General features: G+C 41.1%; 1 protein-coding gene across 4 annotated transcripts in view; it reads left to right on the top strand.

The window, feature by feature from the left end:
* Positions 1–6,556: 6,556 nt before the first annotated feature.
* Positions 6,557–17,528, top strand: part of GABRB2 (gamma-aminobutyric acid type A receptor subunit beta2) — a 156,319-nt gene continuing 145,347 nt past the window's right edge. For 2 of the 4 annotated variants that reach the window (XM_034066858.1, XM_034066856.1), the window contains exons 1-3: positions 7,546–7,622; positions 7,744–7,835; positions 8,793–8,860. In XM_034066858.1, coding sequence (XP_033922749.1) covers positions 7,546–7,622; positions 7,744–7,835; positions 8,793–8,860 — 237 coding nt within the window. Of the gene's footprint in view, positions 6,612–7,389; positions 7,623–7,743; positions 7,836–8,792; positions 8,861–17,528 lie in introns of those variants that run through there. The other 2 variants (XM_005144970.4, XM_034066857.1) reach the window with 2 other exon arrangements.

A 17,528-nucleotide genomic window follows, 5' to 3' on the forward strand; every position in this document is an offset into this window, starting at 1 on the left:
AGTGCTTAGCCAGTGTGTACTTTGATTACCTCATCTGTTCAACTGGTGTAATAATATTGTAGAAACTTACTTATTTGCATAAATGAAATCTCTTCTAGACCATAGCTGTTGTAAATTAGAGAGTATGATCACAAAATAGGGTGGGAGGAAAGAATGAAAGATAACTATCGACAGAAATGTTGAGGTATTTTAGAGAGATCTTTAGATGTGAAGTGATAAATACTGACAGTTGTTACTAAGTTCTGTTCTGTATATAGCTTTTGGAGAGGGATTATTCCACAGTTTTATTGTTGGTTTGAGTGGTTTGGTTTGTTTGTTTGTTTGTTTCTCTGTACTGGCATTCTGAATTGCTTTCTCAGGATTATTGTAATTTCCTCTAGGACTGGTGTGCAACAGTGCAACATATGAAGTTAATGTTATCTTTTGTTTTCAAATTCCACTTTTGCTGTTCATTTACTCATCTGATCTTACCTATTTTGCACTGCTTCAGATGTGTTTTGATGCATAAATACCCATAAAGTGGAAGTTGGTTCTTCAAGTGCTTTCTGTGATGAGCAGAAGCAGTGTTTTTGCATCTGCTGAGCAAATGCCTTGCCATCTTCACTGGCCTTCAATTCAGTTTCCATGCATACCCTTTGAGTAATAATATCCCTTCTGTAGAGGGTAATGCAGCTCTATAAAAACAGTCAAACTGGAAAAACTATTCCATTCAGATTTAGTAATTGCTGCTGAGCAGAAACTTGCCTGTGAAACTTCTACCTTACAGCACCTGTAAATAGGGGCAGATCACATGTAATGCAAGTATTGATTCAGTGAAACTTTTTGGCCTGTATGCACAAGGTTAGAAAGCATCAACTGGGGGCAAAATGTGTTACAAAACATTTATGCTTACTGCAGCTCTGTGGGACATTCCACAGCACTATAGAATGGACCTCTGTGGTATCTCTTAAACATGTAAAATACTTTGCATTATTAAAATAGAATCCACTGATTATACTTTGGCTGTTATACACTTGTTACAGTTGATTTCTTTGGCTTTTGTTTTATTAAGATAGCTTTCATGTGAAAACATATTTTACAGCTACAACTGGCATTAGATTCAAAACATCCTATGAAGTATCCTGATATACAGGAAAAATAAATTTTAACTCTCAAAATATTTTATCTGGATCAAAACACTTTTCATAGTTGCTATCACACGACAATTACCTTTCAGTAATCTCCCTTTGTCTACAGAACAAAGAACTGATGTAGGAACTGCCTTTGATTTCTAAGATAGGACTGTTTCATATTTCACATGTTAGTTTAAAGGAGCAGTATTTATTTATTTATTATTTCTTTATTTTAGTCCCTACTAAATAAACAGCTATTTTCTCTTCAAACCTCATGCACCATAGCATAACACTTGCCTCTGCTAGTCTTCCTTCTTTCCTCCTTCACTGCTTGTTCATATGTCCTTTTATTTATTTAATTTTCCTGTTTCTATTCCTACTTCTCTTTTTCCCCTCTGGTTGTCCCCTCACAGTCAAGTTGGTGCTTAATATGAAGAGGGGTTTTCTGAAGCAGTGAGGTCCTTCCAGTTAAGCAAAATCCAGCTAAAACTACATAGATTTCAATTTTAGTCTTAAAACCTGCATATAGCTATACCAGCCCCAAGACTGTTTGAAGCTAAATGGCTTTAAAAAGGAAACAATTCTCATTTTTCATCAAAAGCTTCCAACCTAACAGTTTTAGAACCCTCACATATTGTTTAGAGCAGTATTCTGGAAGGTATTACCCAGTATAAAAAATTCAGGAAACCAACTCTGTTCAAGAGAGCTTAGAAAGAAAGACCAAATCCTGCAATCAATTGATGCAGACAAATGCCACTCCATTAATTTAATAACAATTTTCTGCAATCTGCTTTCAGGGCTGAATTTTATACAAACAGCATGAAGGAGATTTAAATGCAGAGTGATATAATCTTGGTGTACATTTTGTGCTGTCTTTTAAGTGTTTTACTATCCCTACCCTATGCAGTCACTCCTTGTGCCCTGCCCTGCTCAGCTTTCTTATCAAAGGATGCATATACTGTGGATATTTCCCAGCTATCTATGTGCTAATGTAGCTAAAATTGAGGAATTCAAAAATTGCTATCTATATAGCTGTTAAACTAATTCCACCATTTTGAAGGAAATAGGCTTTTTGCGGTGCTTTCATGATTTGATAAGAGGGCTGTAGATCTCATTCCATCATAATTCAGACATTTTGTATTTCACTCCAGTCTGCACTGAGTTGCTAACAATTGTCTGCAATCAAAGCACTTGTGGAAGTCTCATACAACCTTTTATTTCCAGTTTGATTTAATCTGTAATTCAATTTCACATTCAAAGACTTTCCTCAACATACATCTAAGATCCATTGATCCCAAGCTATATAGCAGGTCTATAACTTATGAAGTACAGGCTAGGTCATGATCCACAGCAAGTTCTTATCTATAGTGCCTTTAACCCTGTGGGGATGTCATGCACAGAGTTACAGAATGAACAAACAAGAGCTCCAGCAAGTAAAGCCCTATATAAGGATACAAACCAATTAGAAACTATTACTTGTCCCTCCTATTTGCTCTTCTCTTGTAATTAAGTGGAATTCGTGCCATATCAAGTGGTACTTGTTTCCTAATTGACTTATCAGACTCAGTTCTGTAGAGTACTGATAATTTCATATTTTTAAGGGCCCAAACCAGTAAAATTGGCAGTCATAGACTATTACTTTTGCATTTTACCACTGGATTTTTTTAGATATACCATAGTTGAAACTAATAAGAATCTAAATTCCAGATGGGGGTTGGAACTAGATGATCTTAAGGTCCTTTCCAACCCTAACTATTCTATGATTCTATGATTGTCACTATGCAAACATAAATCCCATTGCCCATGAAAAGCAGAATCAAGGTACACATGCATGAATAATAGTTTTTCCGCTTGTGATGTAAAAGGGATCTTTATGCTGACAGACTTATCGCTAATGGGATGGTGTGTGGTGCATGGGCTGTGACATACTAGATCTGAAGACCTAAAATGACAACTAAAACCAAGATAAAGTATACTTTGCACAGGAAATGTCTGCAAGAGTTGACTATATTTTGATTAACTTCACATCAATTTCTAGCTGTATAGGTGCTGGAAATAGAAGACATGTATCAAAATAAATTATTACTAACGTTCTCCTGTAAGTTAGAGAATAAAATCTTACCTGTCACATGGAAATGACTCTCATCTGAGTGTTTCTGATACTAGTGCTTCTTACCCAAATGATCAAAACCTCAGGGAGCATCACTGTGATAGAACTGGATTCATACCAGCCTGTCCAGGTGCAGTAAAAGAAAACATTGAGTAAGACGTTGCCATTGTTGAATGTGATAGAGGATTACTGTTCTTGGCTAGCAAAAATCAGCATCTCTTCTGTCTCAATTGACTCAGAGTGACTGGATCACTCAAGAAACTATCTTGAAATTCTTACTCTACCTGAAAGCTTATTTTGTATATATCTATACATTCACAACAAGTAGTTTGAAAACCACTTTAGAGCAGTTCCCAGTACATTGCCTGAGATACTGTTTGTGGTGACAGGAACAAGCTGCTACAGTCAAGAATTGACAAGACAAGCTAAGTATGATGCTGCTTATAGCCCATTTCTTGCATAGTGTTACATGCTGGTCAGCAAGGATTGTGGGCCTTTAATTTAGAGTATATTGGGGGAGGGCGGATTCATTTGCACTCCTCAAACTTGAAAGCTAAGAATAAGCATAACCTGCATTTGGCATTTAAGATACAATCATCTTTGCTGGCTTCTCTTCAAGATTATGGAACTTGCAATCCAATTGAGATATTTTTGGAGCTAGAAGTATCATATCCAGCTGTGAACCATGTTGTTCCCCCATTGTAAGACACCCAAAATGTTAGATAGCAATTCTTAAACATGTTACATGAACAGTTCTGCAGTTGCCAGTGCTGGTGTTCACACCAGTTATTGCCTCTCCTTTTCAATCAAACACACAGACACAAGTGAGAAAAAAAGAGGAACAATTTTTTTGACAAGTTGCTCAAAATAAATGGGAGATTTTGAAAGTGTTGAGAAATTGTGAATGACGGAGATAGACCAGAACTTGCGGTCAGAGAAAAAGTGGTACTGTCAAAAGTGCAGAGAAAAGCATGAATCAACTTGCAAAAGGACCAGTCTTGTATGACTTTGTACTCTACGTCAATATATAGTAATGATGTCTGTGCCACATAGATTTCTTTGGGCACACAGAGAATAGCGGCAAGGAAGTGTTACTGGTACCGATTTAGACAGCGGCGCATTTACAGATAGCAAAAATAGAGTTATGCAGAACATCCCAAGCATGGCTCAGGAGAGCCTTCACACTTCCAAAACCCAAAGATATACATTAATTTTCCACACCTAATGCACCTTAATATCTGTCTGTATTTAATTTCTTTGAGATATGTTCCATTCCTTTTTGCTGAAGTAGCCAGACTTAGAGTAGGTTTGCCTACACATGGCACAGTGGTACTATGGGCCCAGAACAAGTGTTCCCTCATTATTAGTGCATATACTAGATCTGAGAACAAATGCTACATGTACTTGCACCACTTGAATTCTTTGGGTGTACTATTCTAACATTCCCACGGAAGGAGAGTAGTTTTCTGCTTCTGATATTATGTTGATATGTCAATCAAAAACTCTTGTCAGTCCAGCACTGAACATTACTAGCCTTCAGCCTCAGGTTCTTCTTGATACCTGGTTAATCACGGTGAGGGAAACTTTTCTGTGATATAATGGTAATTTACAGCAGAGACTCAGAAAGAGCTCGGAAAGCAGCAGTGTCAGATGTAGTCCCAAGTTGACACTTGCAGGTGAGTTTCGTACTGAAGAATTAGTGTTTTACCTTAAGACCTCCTGTTCTTATCATATGACTGCAGAAGAAAAAGAGTCTTTATCATAGATCTAAAGTAAAATGATTCACTGCACAGAGTAACCACCATCTTCCTTTCAGGGCTGTATTTCAAGAGGTTTGTCAGTGAGGCAGACTAGCTGTGTGAGAACAGAAACCTCCACTGGTGGATAGGGAGAGTGGCTCTGTACTATCAGCCGTGGAACAGAAAGCTGCAAAATGGGGGGGAGTGGGGTTTTAATTTTAACTAATGCTTAAACATTCTTTAACTTAGTTGTTTGGGGGATTTGGTGGTTTGTGGGGTTTTTTTTCTTTTTTTTTCTTTTGAATACAGAAATTAGACATTTCAGGTTTGCCATAGGCACTAAATCTTTTCTGCTTCATCTGGTAAAGTGTATTTTCTCCCGCTGTGTAATTCCAATTGTTACAAATGGGAGGTGGTGGTGAAAACGTCATGGTGAATTCCCCCAGCCTTCTCCTTATGTATTTTTTGTCCTTCTAGAAGCAAACCCCAAGCAGATACTTACTTGGTGTCCAAGGCAGAGAGGGGTGTTTGGAGGTGGTAGCATTGGGGTAGAAGGGGCAGCACAGTTTAGCCACGCTGCCGGGGCAGGGGGTGAGCGGCTCCTTGCCGGACGGCCGCGCCGCCGGGGGTGCGAGCCGGGGGGGGGGGCACCTGGGTAGCGGTGGATGCAGCGGCAGGTGGATGCTGCGGTGCTCGGCGTGGGGCTTCCCCGCTCTTCCGCGCTCCAGACAAGGTGCTGCCGGGCCGTATTAAATGGCTGCCTGCTTTTCGGGGCTGCCGGCTGCTTTACGGTTTGGCTGTTCATCATCTTAGCAGCCCTGCCGCCTCTCTGGCAGCGTCCCCCCAGCTCCGCTCCCCCAGGTGAGGCTTCGTCCTAAAGCCTCCCTGCACGCTTCCTCCTCAGCCCTTCCAGGGGAACAGCCCCCGCTTCTTTCCGTGCAGGCTGCCCGGGCCCCTCCCGACTGCTCCTCCTGCTCCCGGGTCAGAGAGCGGCCAGGAGCCAGGGCTGGGGCCGCTCACCTTCTGGCCCCAAATGAAAGAGGCGGCTCCTTCCGCCGGCCGCGGAGCGCAGGCGGTGGGGCAGAGCCGGGAGCTCTGGAGCTCCCCAGCCCCCTGTGAGCAAGACTGAGCAGTGTCAGGGAGAGAGCGAGCTCTCGAGCCCATCCTGCTCCCTGTGCAACAGCCTCACCCTTGTCCCTCCCCTTCCCCCCCACGTTTGTGAATTCCCCCCCGCTCAGCTAGTTGAGTGTTTCTTTTGTTAATTGACGCCCCAAGTATTCCAAATCCCTTCCCCGCGCAGCCCGGGCCGGCCGAGGACGTGTGCACGCCCAGATCCGCTCCGCGAAGCAGCACAGATCCGCGGGGCCGAGTGGGTATGTGCGGGAGGAGGAGGAGGTGTAAAAGGAGCTACGAGCACAAAGCAGATTTGAGAGGAATAATTTAGCTCCGGTGGTTGTTGTTTTTCGGGGTTTTGTTTTTTCTTCTCTTTCTTCTTTTTGTCTTTTTATTTTTTTTTTCCTCTGCTCAGGATTTAAATGTCACTCAAAGCATCCCCAAATCAGCTTTCCGCTCGTCTCCGGCTTACCCCGAGGCATTAATTGGATCCTACGCTGCTTTTGAAAAGCCTGGGTGGGTGCTTTACCCACAAAGGTAAGTGGGCACTGGGTCTAGATGGTCACTAAGAGCGTGACTGCCTTCCACGGGAGTGTTTTTCTGCCCCCCACCTCCCCCAGCCCCGTGGCTTAGCTCTACCTGAGGAACTTGCATCGTTGCTTAAACACCGGTCAATATGTGGCAGAAGCGCCGCCGGGCTGGGCCGGGGGGAGCGGGGCCCCTCGGGCACCAACAAACGCCCCACGGGAACCGGCGCCCCCTTACCCCCCCACCCCCCCGATCCCGGTGCCTCTGTCCCTGTGAGCGCAGTGAGGAAGGAAGCAGCCTCATCCCTTCGTGCGAGAAAATATTCGTCATCATTTTTCTTCTCCCCCGTGAGAAATACCGTAGGCGCCCATCTCCCCTCCTCCCCCCGCCCGCCAGCGCTGCGAGCGCCGGCTCCTTCGCCCGCGCCTCGCCTCGCCTCGGGCGGCTCTTTCCAGGGACCACAAAGTTGAGCTTCCTCCGTTCGCCCCCACCTGCCCCCGGCACCTTGCGCTCGCTGTGCATCCCCCTTTTAACCTGTTCCCCCTCTGTCTCATCCACGTCCGTCCCCTCACCCCCCTTTTAAACTAGGCTGCAAAGCCGCTGTGCTCTGCAACTCCTAAAACTTCTCTTCTTGCTGCGATTTATATCGTATTCCAACAAAAACGACAACAAAACCACACTCGAGCCTCTTGTGGATGACTTTTTTATTATTATTTTTATTTTAAATAATGCATTTCCTTCTTCCCCTTTAATTTTTTCTTTTTTTTTTTTTTTTTTTCTTGGCAAGGAAATTTGCTCCATCTCCAGCAGCAACCACTGCTCCTTTTGATGTTGTGGTACGCCGTGCGCATGCGCTTCACATTAGAATTACTGCACTGGCCAGAATAAGTTGGATCTCTTCTTCTCTTCACTGAAACCCTAAATCATATAAAAAACTAAAGGGATGCTGAGAGTCCGGAAAAAGGGTTACTTCGGGATTTGGTCATTCCCTTTAATAATAGCCGTGGTGTGTGCACAGAGGTAAGTGATGAAGGTATCTCTTTTGCTTTACTTTGAATTGCATGTATGCTGCCCCTGAAAGGAATGTGCAGCTTGGGTCTAAGAAATAAATAATAAAATGTTAATCTCTCTTTTTGTGTAGTGTCAATGACCCTAGTAATATGTCACTGGTAAAAGAGACCGTGGATAGACTACTGAAGGGCTATGACATTCGCTTGAGGCCAGATTTTGGAGGTAATTTGCCTTATTTTGAATAGGAGCGATTACATCTCCGGGCTGGGCACCTTTGGCGTGTGGGGGTTTAAAACGTGTGGTGGGTGCTGTTGCTTTGGGGTGCGCGTGTGTTGCCATTTTCTTAAGCTGATCCAAAGTTAAGCCCGTTGTTACTCAATTTTCTCAGCACAGGATGCTCTTAATGCGATCACTTAAATCTCTGGCATATTTGCAATCGGTCCCTCATTTTGTGTGTGTGCTGATACTTCATTAACCTGTAATTAAACCCTTGGCTAACTGGGTTTATCGAGATGCAAATCTCTTAAGTTTACCCAGCGCTTGCTGCTCTCAGCCTAATGTGCCTGTGATCACAGTTACTATTTTTGAGTCCAAGATGTGCTGTTAACTGATACAAAAATGTCATTTAACCCACTGCGTGCTCCTACTTCGAACTACTTTGTTTATTTCGGACGTGTTGGCTGTGGGTGTCCCCTGACACCCCCGCCCGACACCCCCCCCTCCCGCAGCATCCCCCTCCTCTGGAGCTCGCTGGTCGCCGTCCCCGGGCTACCCCCTCCAACGAGGCTGGGGGTGATGAGGACCCGGGTGGCAGCCTCGGAGGCCGGGGCCGCGCTCCACGGCGGGGTTCGGGAGGGGGGAGGCGACGGGGGGGGATGTCCCCACGCTGCGGGGTTTGATGGGGGGGGTCCCAACGCCGTGGGCCCGGGCGGCCGCCGGCAGCACGTGTGCGCGTTACATAAAGCCCGGCCCCGCTGGCGGGGGACGCGTTCCCGGTGCCGCTGCTCGGTGGGTGCCTGCTGCGGGGCGGACGGGGGGTGTGTGGTGGGGGAGCGTTCTCCCTTCCTACTGACTTCGTGGGTTCGTTCAAACGCCGTTTCGTTTGGACGCTGTGAACTCCGGTAAGAACGAGTTAAGTTCTCGGGAGATCACATTGCGGACCGTGTCGTTGGTTTACAGGTCCCCCGGTGGCTGTGGGCATGAACATAGACATCGCCAGCATAGACATGGTCTCGGAAGTCAATATGGTGAGTCTTCAGGGCTGGGGCTGGTGGCTCTCTTGAGGGGGCGGCTGTCGCTTCCCCCGATCCTGCCAAGGCAGAGCGGTGCCCGCTGGCGTTCGGGGGCACGGCGGGGCCTCGTGCCCGGGGCTGGATCAGACGCCTCCCGCGGGGCCAGCAGCGGCGAGCGGGCCGGGGAAGGGTCCGGGTTCCGTCTCGCCGGAGCTGGGGCCGGAGCGGTGGGAGCCGCGGGGCCGGCTCCTGCGGCGGCGCTCCCGAGGCTCGGCCCTCTTTGCCGCGAGCAACGGCGCCCCCTGCCGGCCGCGCGCCTGCACAGCGCCCCGCCGCTAGCAGGGAGCGCTGCCGCGCCGAGGGGCCGCGGGGACACGGAGAGGAGGTGGCGGCGGCAGCAGCCCCGCTTCTGCCGTTGTTGGTTTCGGTTCCTGTTGTGATATTGAAAAAAGAATTTGCAGTTTTGTCTTAGCAATGAACTTGCGATTAAAAAAATTAAAAAGTTGGGGTTTTTTTTTGTAGCTTAAATACATTTTGGATGGTTGTGACAGAGTTAATGATGTAAGAAGTTTTAGTTATTCAAGATGTTTGTTTCTTTTAACTGTTTTGCACTGGCTGTGCTCAAAGGCTGAACTTGTTCACAGTGTAATAACTCAATGCTTTCTATGTTTCACTCTCGTTACCTGGGAGACTAATGAAGTGTGGAGAGAATTGGAGAAGTCTCATGTCCATGCTGTAGAAGAAGCTGTTCCTGGCTTACCCTAAACTTTCTAACATTTCCTCTTTTTTATTATTATTATTACTTGGAGATGTTTGGGATCAAGTTTTGAAGTTTTTTCTTGCTTAAGGACACAGAATTTGGCCTTGTGTTCTAAGGCTTTAAACAAGAAGGACAAAATAAAGACACTGAAACATGGCAGCAGCAAGTGATAAAAATAAACGTGGTTTTGTGAAATATTTGTTACTAGTGATAGAAGCTTGTTGCTTGACGCAAACTCTATTCTTGAACACCTAAGGAAGCATCTTTTAAATACAAATATGGTTATAAGGATAGTGCTGAAGCTGCAAGGAAGCATTTGAATATAATATTTTAAAAGTTATTGGTTGTACTAATATTATGTTACTACTAAAATATTTTGTTTAATTCCTCAGTAGCATCTTTGGGTTCTCACACATGTTGCACTGAATGAGTTGGCAAACATCTGGTCTCAAACTGGATGAACTGTATGAAATAAAGGAGTTTTCTCATAATGTGAAGTATAGCCTTTGGCCTCATTTGAGGGTGGCATTACTAGTGACTGTATTGTGAGACTGGGAGGTCTTGGTGAGAAAGCTTGGTACTTTTCTTCTTCAAGATACCAGGAAAATACTGAATAATTTTACCTTGAGCAAAATTACTTGCAAAATATTTCCAGGTGGCCACAGTGGGCTTCCAAACTGTTTTGCTAATCTTGTAATTTAGTTATCTACCTTCAGGAGCTTTAAATGCAAGGAAAAAAGATGGCATTGTATTTTAAACCACTTGCTTTTCATTAAAAGAGCTATGGGTAGCAGAGATAAGGATGTATTGGGTTATTTATTAGACAGCCATGAGCAGCGTGGGAATGGTGAGGGTTTTCTTGCTGGATTGATGGAACTGCCATCTACTAGGTCAGTGTTATATCCTCACATCTCTTTGAAACTGGAAGGTGGTGCCAAATGTTTTCTTCTCTTGTGAAAAGATTGTGAAAATACTTGTGAGTCTTTTCTTTTAATGATTTCTAGAATGTTGGTCTCCAATTAAAGGTGAGAGTGCACCAAAATACTGTGATCTGACACTTACAAACTTACTAAAAAAACCAAAAACGTGTATTATATTTAGTGTTCTGTAGTCAATTTATTGTGTTTCTATAATGAAATGCGACCTTTGCGTGAAAGGTCTTTTCAGGCTATCTGCAGAACTCCAGGGGGAGGGAGGAGGAAATGTATAGGCAATTTTGTCCCATGCATTTGCCTAAAGCGTTTCAGCTCTGGCCTTATTTTACTCTTAAGCTACTTATTTCTGGAAACCAGGCATTCATTTTACATAGTTTTTGGTGGGGGTTTTTTGGTTGGTTTTTTTTTTGTTGTTGTAGATTTGGCTTTTTTTTAACTTCTAGTGTCAGAAGAGATTTCAAAGCAAGTTTTCCTCCATCTGCTTGTCTGCAAAATGTAACACGTAACAGTTAATTTTACAATGGTCTGTATAGCCTAACAAGTACTAACATACCCTGACAGGCCTGAAAGAAATGTGTCTATCAAGTATTTTGTTGTCTACTTGCAAGGTCTTGACTTTGACTTGCAAAGTCGTCAGAATTTGGGGTAGAAACCAGGAGGAATGCCATGGAATACTAGGTGATGCGAAGCTTTCTGAGATAATAAGAGACACAGAAAGAACGTTTTGAGTTTATGGACCTACTTTTCTGAGCCATGGGCTTGCTGTTGCTTTGCCTGTAGTCATGGCAAACACCACTGACTTGAGATGAAGGCAAATCATTGCCTGGGATAATGTATTAACATTAGTGAGATCACATCTTGCCTTGAGAGGAAGGCTAAATAATCATAGTTAGTTGGCTTCCAATTGTTTTTGTTAACTCCAGTGTTAACAAACTTGAATATTATCGTCCTTGCATTTCTCTTCCAGCCTTGGCATATTCCAACTGCCATATACATTTTTTGCTGCTCTGCAAGCAGAAGGCCTGTCTCCAGTGTCATGAAGTAAATCATAAACATTTTACTTTGCTGAACAGGAGAATTTAGATTTACTGTTATAGAAAATGAATGTGTGTTTAGGATGCTCAATAATATTATTGTTGACTTTGTATTCTTAAAGAGATGATAGGTACTTCATGTCATGACAAACTCATAGTGTAAGAGGCTTTACAGCTGCCTTCCAAATAAGTTGAAGCTATAAGATGTTTAACCTTTTGTAGTTGGAAACTTGAACTATCATATATCTGAGTTTTCAAAAATGATTTCTAAGTACTGGTGCTTCTGAATATAAGTCTTTTGAGCTCTGGGGGGTATACTGAATGGCTCTAAGAAAAGTGAGAGCATTAGGCACATGTAGCTGCTGACAAGTGTCATGACTGGACTTATTTTTTTGCATTTTGCAAAATAAAAATATCCATGTAGTAATAATGTTATGCAGTACAATAATGACTATGGCTAATTTCACCTACCTCTCTGGACCAGGCCCTGCAGTAGTGTTGACTGTATGCTTTGTGCTAGTGATACTGTAGATTTTCTTAAGGTTTTCCTTATTCATATAACAATGGAAAACAAAACATGGAGGGGCATGAAAGCTACTGAAATGGTTTTCTTGGGCTAATGAATTTGGTCTTACATAAGATTAGCTATATTGCAGCAAGTCTAATGCAATGTTCTTAAGATAATTTTCAGGTGTTTCTTACTGTACTTGAATTTTATTCTTAGCATTTTTTCCTTAATACTTACTATTATGGAAATAATTCATTGAAAAAAAAAATGATAGTTTCAGAGGGTTTCATAGTTACTTTTTTCCTTTTTTTTTTTAATTTTATTTTTTCTCCTCTAGATAACTACTGCTAGCTGGGCTGTCACATTTCCACATTGTCATCTCCTTATTTAATTACTGAAGTACAACCCTGGACAGCACAGCAGCTTAGACTCTTCTCCATTCTTATTTTCTCCCTTTCCTCCCATCAGTTCCCTTCCTCTGTTTTAAAAAATTGGTACAAGTTCATTGAGAAAAACACAAGTACATTTGCTTCCCTAGACACCACTGAAGATTCTGCTTAACATGTTGTGCATTTGATCTATCTAGATAAGACATGAGGATTTCTATGGATAATGTTGGTCATGTGGTGACTTTCAGCATCTTGGCTTATTCCCTATTAAATAGGTCAACACTTTTTCATTGCTCTTTTTATTCTATTTTTTTTATTTTCTCTTTTTCCCCTTCTTGGTCTGTGGCTATTCTGGGATTATAGCACAGGATGTCTTGAAAAGAGAGAAAAATGTTTTTTTTTTTTAAACCCAGGAAATATACACATTTTGAGGTAAAAGTTTTGCATGTTTAAATAAATATAACTATTCATACTGTGGTAGTTCGGGGTCTACAGAGAGGAATTTGAACAGTGTATTTAATTTAAAGTATTTGCTTGCTTATCGCTTTACAGATTTTGGCATGTGGACATGGAGTTAAACAGATACAATAGATTGGTTTGTCTTAGTGGGAGCCATTAGGGTTGATTGAGTGCATAATCCTTCCATCAAGTGGGAGTTGGAGAAACAGAGGAGCTGTTATCATCTATCAGGGAAAGGTTTACTTGTTAGTCTGTGCCAAGTTTTACACAACAGAATGTAGTAACCTCAAAGCTCTAAAAAAATATAGAGATTTTAATATTATATTTCATTTCTATATTTGAGATATGCCAAAGTTGCATAAAATACTGTATAATACTCCCAGGTCAGAATATTCTCAGTCCAAAAAAGTACAGGCACAGCTATAATTTGCTAATAGACCTCTCTGAGTTTCAGATGCTTTTGATGAGACTCACTACTGGTTTTCTTAAAATCTCTGACGTTTTCTTAAGCTATTTTCAGTAGGGGGCATTAACAAAGCTCAACAGACATGTTTAGATTATGAGAACAACATAATCTTGTGTGGCTGCCTCTCAAGTTGCAGCAATTATCCTTATGTGTGTAAAGCGAAGGGCTTGTGGAATGGGAGTTAAGTGGTAAGGAAATAGGGTGGAGCTGTTCCAAAGCAGAAAACTCTTCCAAAAAGTTATGGGTAGGGGAAAGCATAAAACAGGGAAAAGGATCCTATAGACACTGGTACAGAAAAAGGTGTAGAAAATGGTTTCTATCAACAAGATTTTCTTCTGTCAATCTATTTGAGTTGTACATATAGCTGTACACAATTCATAGAGAGAATAAGTAGAGGACTGGACTAATAATACATTGAAAATTAAATATTAGAAATATCAGAAAGTTACCGGTTTGATAATCCTAAATATTTCTTGCTGCTAGACACTGTTGGGTTTATTATTTCCCCTGTTTCGTAGATGCATATGTTTCTTCACACAAAACTGCATTCCTCAGCAGACAGTTTGGATTTGGCTCTTGCCAAATTATCATTCTTATACATTTCTGACTCATCCTGAAGTGTCTACAGATACTCCTGTGAATGCAGAGCAGGTGATGCGTATCTCAGAAGTCAGAACTTCTTTTACTGCAATCCTTGTATCACCTGTTCCTTCAGTTTTTGGCTGGGATAAAATCACAAGACCTTTTCTTTTGAACTGGCGTGTATTACATTAGTATGGATTTCCAATTCTTGTTACTACATGTCTCTAATTGCGGCATTTTCTTTTCTTAGCTGTAAGGTACATAAAAAATAAATAGGAACTCTCATATTCAAGTACCATGATTATTCTTGGGGACCAAAGTGAAACTATTTATCTAGAACATACATGAAGGAATGTAGTGAGTTTGCAGCTGCTTTTATAAGCTAGTTCTGAAGCAATAATGCATATTTATAATATGTGTATCTATATTATATATATTTAGAAACCTGATGTAATTCTTTTTTCTTTTTAAGGTCAATACAAATAGTTTGTTAATTGGATTGCCCTTTCAGTGTGCTACAGTGTTGCAAAACTTAAATCAGTAGAAAATCTTGTTTCTTTGGTGGTCCAGATGCTTCAAAGTCTGATGCTTCAAAGTGATTGCTTGTTTCAGTAGACCAGGGGATGGTTGTCAGTGATTTTAGAGATTGCCTTGGAGGTGGTTTGTGTAGCTGAATTAATCATTAGTGCTGCCTTGTTTTTAGAAACCCTTGCCCTATAAATATTTAAATAATTTGGCTCCTGCCATTGAACAGAAGATATACTTATGTTTAATATGTTTCATGGGCAGTGCTAAAGCATGGGAATGAGCATGAAATGTACTCTGTTAGCTCCTACTATAGCCTGGTTTATTTCATAACTTCTCTATTGAAAAATCACATAAAATCATTGTAGATGAGCCATGTAGTAGAATGAAAGATTTTTACCTTGTGCTCTACAAACTTGTTACAAGTTTAAGCTGTTCCAATGGTCATATTTTGCTTCTTAGTGACTCTAAAGTCTGTCAGTGCAGCATGAATAAATCCTTATTATTCCTTCTTCCTTTTTTTGTCCTCATATCTGGTGCAGTTCTCTGCAAGTTTTATAGTACAATCTTTACTGTTCCACAGTGTCGAAGCACAGACTTATATAGTGATAATTCTTTCATTTTTCTAGAAGTTATCCAGATTTCTTGTAGACTTTTAGTGGTTAATGCTGTAGGTCTCTTCGAGTGCTTGCATGAATTAGGTAAGAAAGATTTAGTCCCTTCATTTCAAAGGAGGGTGTTCATCCATGAGGTAACTTCTGAAAAAGTACCTTCTGTAACTGTGTAATGGAAGAAATCATCTTGGTTGTCTTTAGAGTTAACTTCAGAAATAGTCAAATGACTAGAGTTATTAATACTGAAAAAATGTCTACTATGGGTGGATCCAATCTGTAATTGAACAATAAATGAATGTGCATAATATTAAAGTTGCAGGCACACTGTGGGTTGTCAAAAAAGTAAACAGGACAGGAGCAGCCTTGATGCTTTGTTGTTAATTACTCCTCTTACTATGCTTCTACAGAGATTCCCACCCAGCTCATGTTTCTTGACAGCAGTGCTGTCTGCAACAGATATATCATGGCTGAAATAACACAAGCCTTATAGGAATAGTGACATAGTGGGCATATTCAGTTAGTCTTAACTGGATGAAAACCAGGTTGTGAAGAAGCAGTGCTCTCTGTTTATAGGTTTTGCCTAGGAAGATCTTTGCATGCAAATTGTCTGGCTAAGTATTTTCAAACTAGCTAATCAATGCAAAGATTCTCCAGCCTTGGAATCACATCTACTGCATATATCTTTTTCTGTATGGGTTTTACAAGTAAGTATGTAATTACCTCCCAATCAAAACTAAAATTTCTGTTCTAAATATGAAAAGACAATTAACATTCAGGAAGTTGAAATGTATGCAACTGAATATAGATTTTGTAGGTCATATTTAACATAGGCTACTGCAGGCCAGATAAAGCATTTAGAATATGAGCTTTTCCCATGTTCCCAGACTTAAAGAACAAGGGGATGATTTCTATTTATTTTCAGCTGCTTTTTGAATATCTCTATCAAGGTTAACTCCTATTAATTTTTATTCTGTAAATACTGACAGGAGTGATTAATTTGTTAGTTTTGAGGTAATAAGAATTTAACTATGTGAAGAAAAAAAAAGAAACCCTTCAGCAAGATGCATTTTGCATTTCAAGTATGTGCTGTTGTAGCAGATACAGTAGCAGTTCAGAGTATGTCCACTGATTTTCTTATAGACAAACTACTGGTTCACTGTGATTGTGCCGAAAGGCAAATTCAGCTCTATAAATCTCAAAAAAATAAAAGGAAAAAAATACAGCAAGTTTGACTTTGGACAGGAGTAAATATAATAAATTACCCTAATGAATGAATATTAGAAAATTCATCTGCTTGAAGTGGAAAGTCTTTGTTCCAGTGCCTGATCTCTGGACCATTTCCTCTTGCTTTCCTTCTGTAATAAAGAGGAATTTCTGTTAACTAAGCAATTCTGTGAAAATGGGATAAACCCCAGATTTTTCCTCCACAGTTGTGTCTTGCTTGCTGCTCTTGAATGTCTCTTTCCTATGGTGCACCTTTTTTTTCTATATAGCTTACTAGCCACTCGTGGTTGTGAGTGGAAGTATTCAGCTTGCAGAGGACCAGGAGCAGTGGTCTTCCATGTTCTGAAATAACCTATGAAAGGCTGCCAATGTATCCTTTACTTTCTTCTCTGTAGGAGGAGTAGCCATGACTTGCTACTGTTAGATATGATTTAAGCATATCAGTTTTATCTATTTTTTCATGAGATTTAAAAAAAAACAGTCTGAATGGGCTTAGGTAGGAACAACCTGTCTTCTCTGCCTGCTCACCTGGAACAGCTTCATCCTGAATAGAACTGCATATCTTAAGAACTAGGAAACTAAATAGTCAAAAGGGCAGAAACTTGTGAATGTAACTTTTCCCAGAGAAAAGTTTTCCCAGACAGTTCTCTTGAAAAGTTGTTTTGGATTGACATAGGGTGAAGGGCTCTAATGTGCAAATTGCTGTAGTGTGTTGCTTTGTTTGTTTTTTGGTTTTGATGGGTGTTTTTTGGTGGTGGTGTGGGGTTTTTTTGTGGGTTTGTTTGTTTTGTTGTTTTTCGTTGTTGTTGTGGTTTTGCTTTGGTTAAAAACCTGGTTGGTTGTTTTTCTAAATATGACCCTAGGAGAAAAATGTACAGAAAGTGTAGAGTTAGGTAAAGGTGATGCTAAACACATTTGAGATGAGAAGAAAGTCTTCCAGAAAAGTTAAGAGACTTTTCTTATACTTGGGTGTCTGAGAACTGGGTTTTTTGTGATTTATCTTTTTTTGGAAGTGATTCTCATTTAATTTCTTCCATTGCATATGGCTGTGAAGTAGGCACAAGTTCCTATTGCTTTCAAGGATCAGAAGGCATTTTTTCTTGGTGAGAACTGCCTACTAAAGTTAAGTATCTGAGTAAGATACTGAAGCATTTTGAAAAACTAATCACTGTCATGGATGCAGAACC

This window comes from Melopsittacus undulatus, chromosome 10 (genome assembly GCF_012275295.1).
Source record: "Melopsittacus undulatus isolate bMelUnd1 chromosome 10, bMelUnd1.mat.Z, whole genome shotgun sequence".
Classification (NCBI taxonomy): domain Eukaryota; kingdom Metazoa; phylum Chordata; class Aves; order Psittaciformes; family Psittaculidae; genus Melopsittacus; species Melopsittacus undulatus.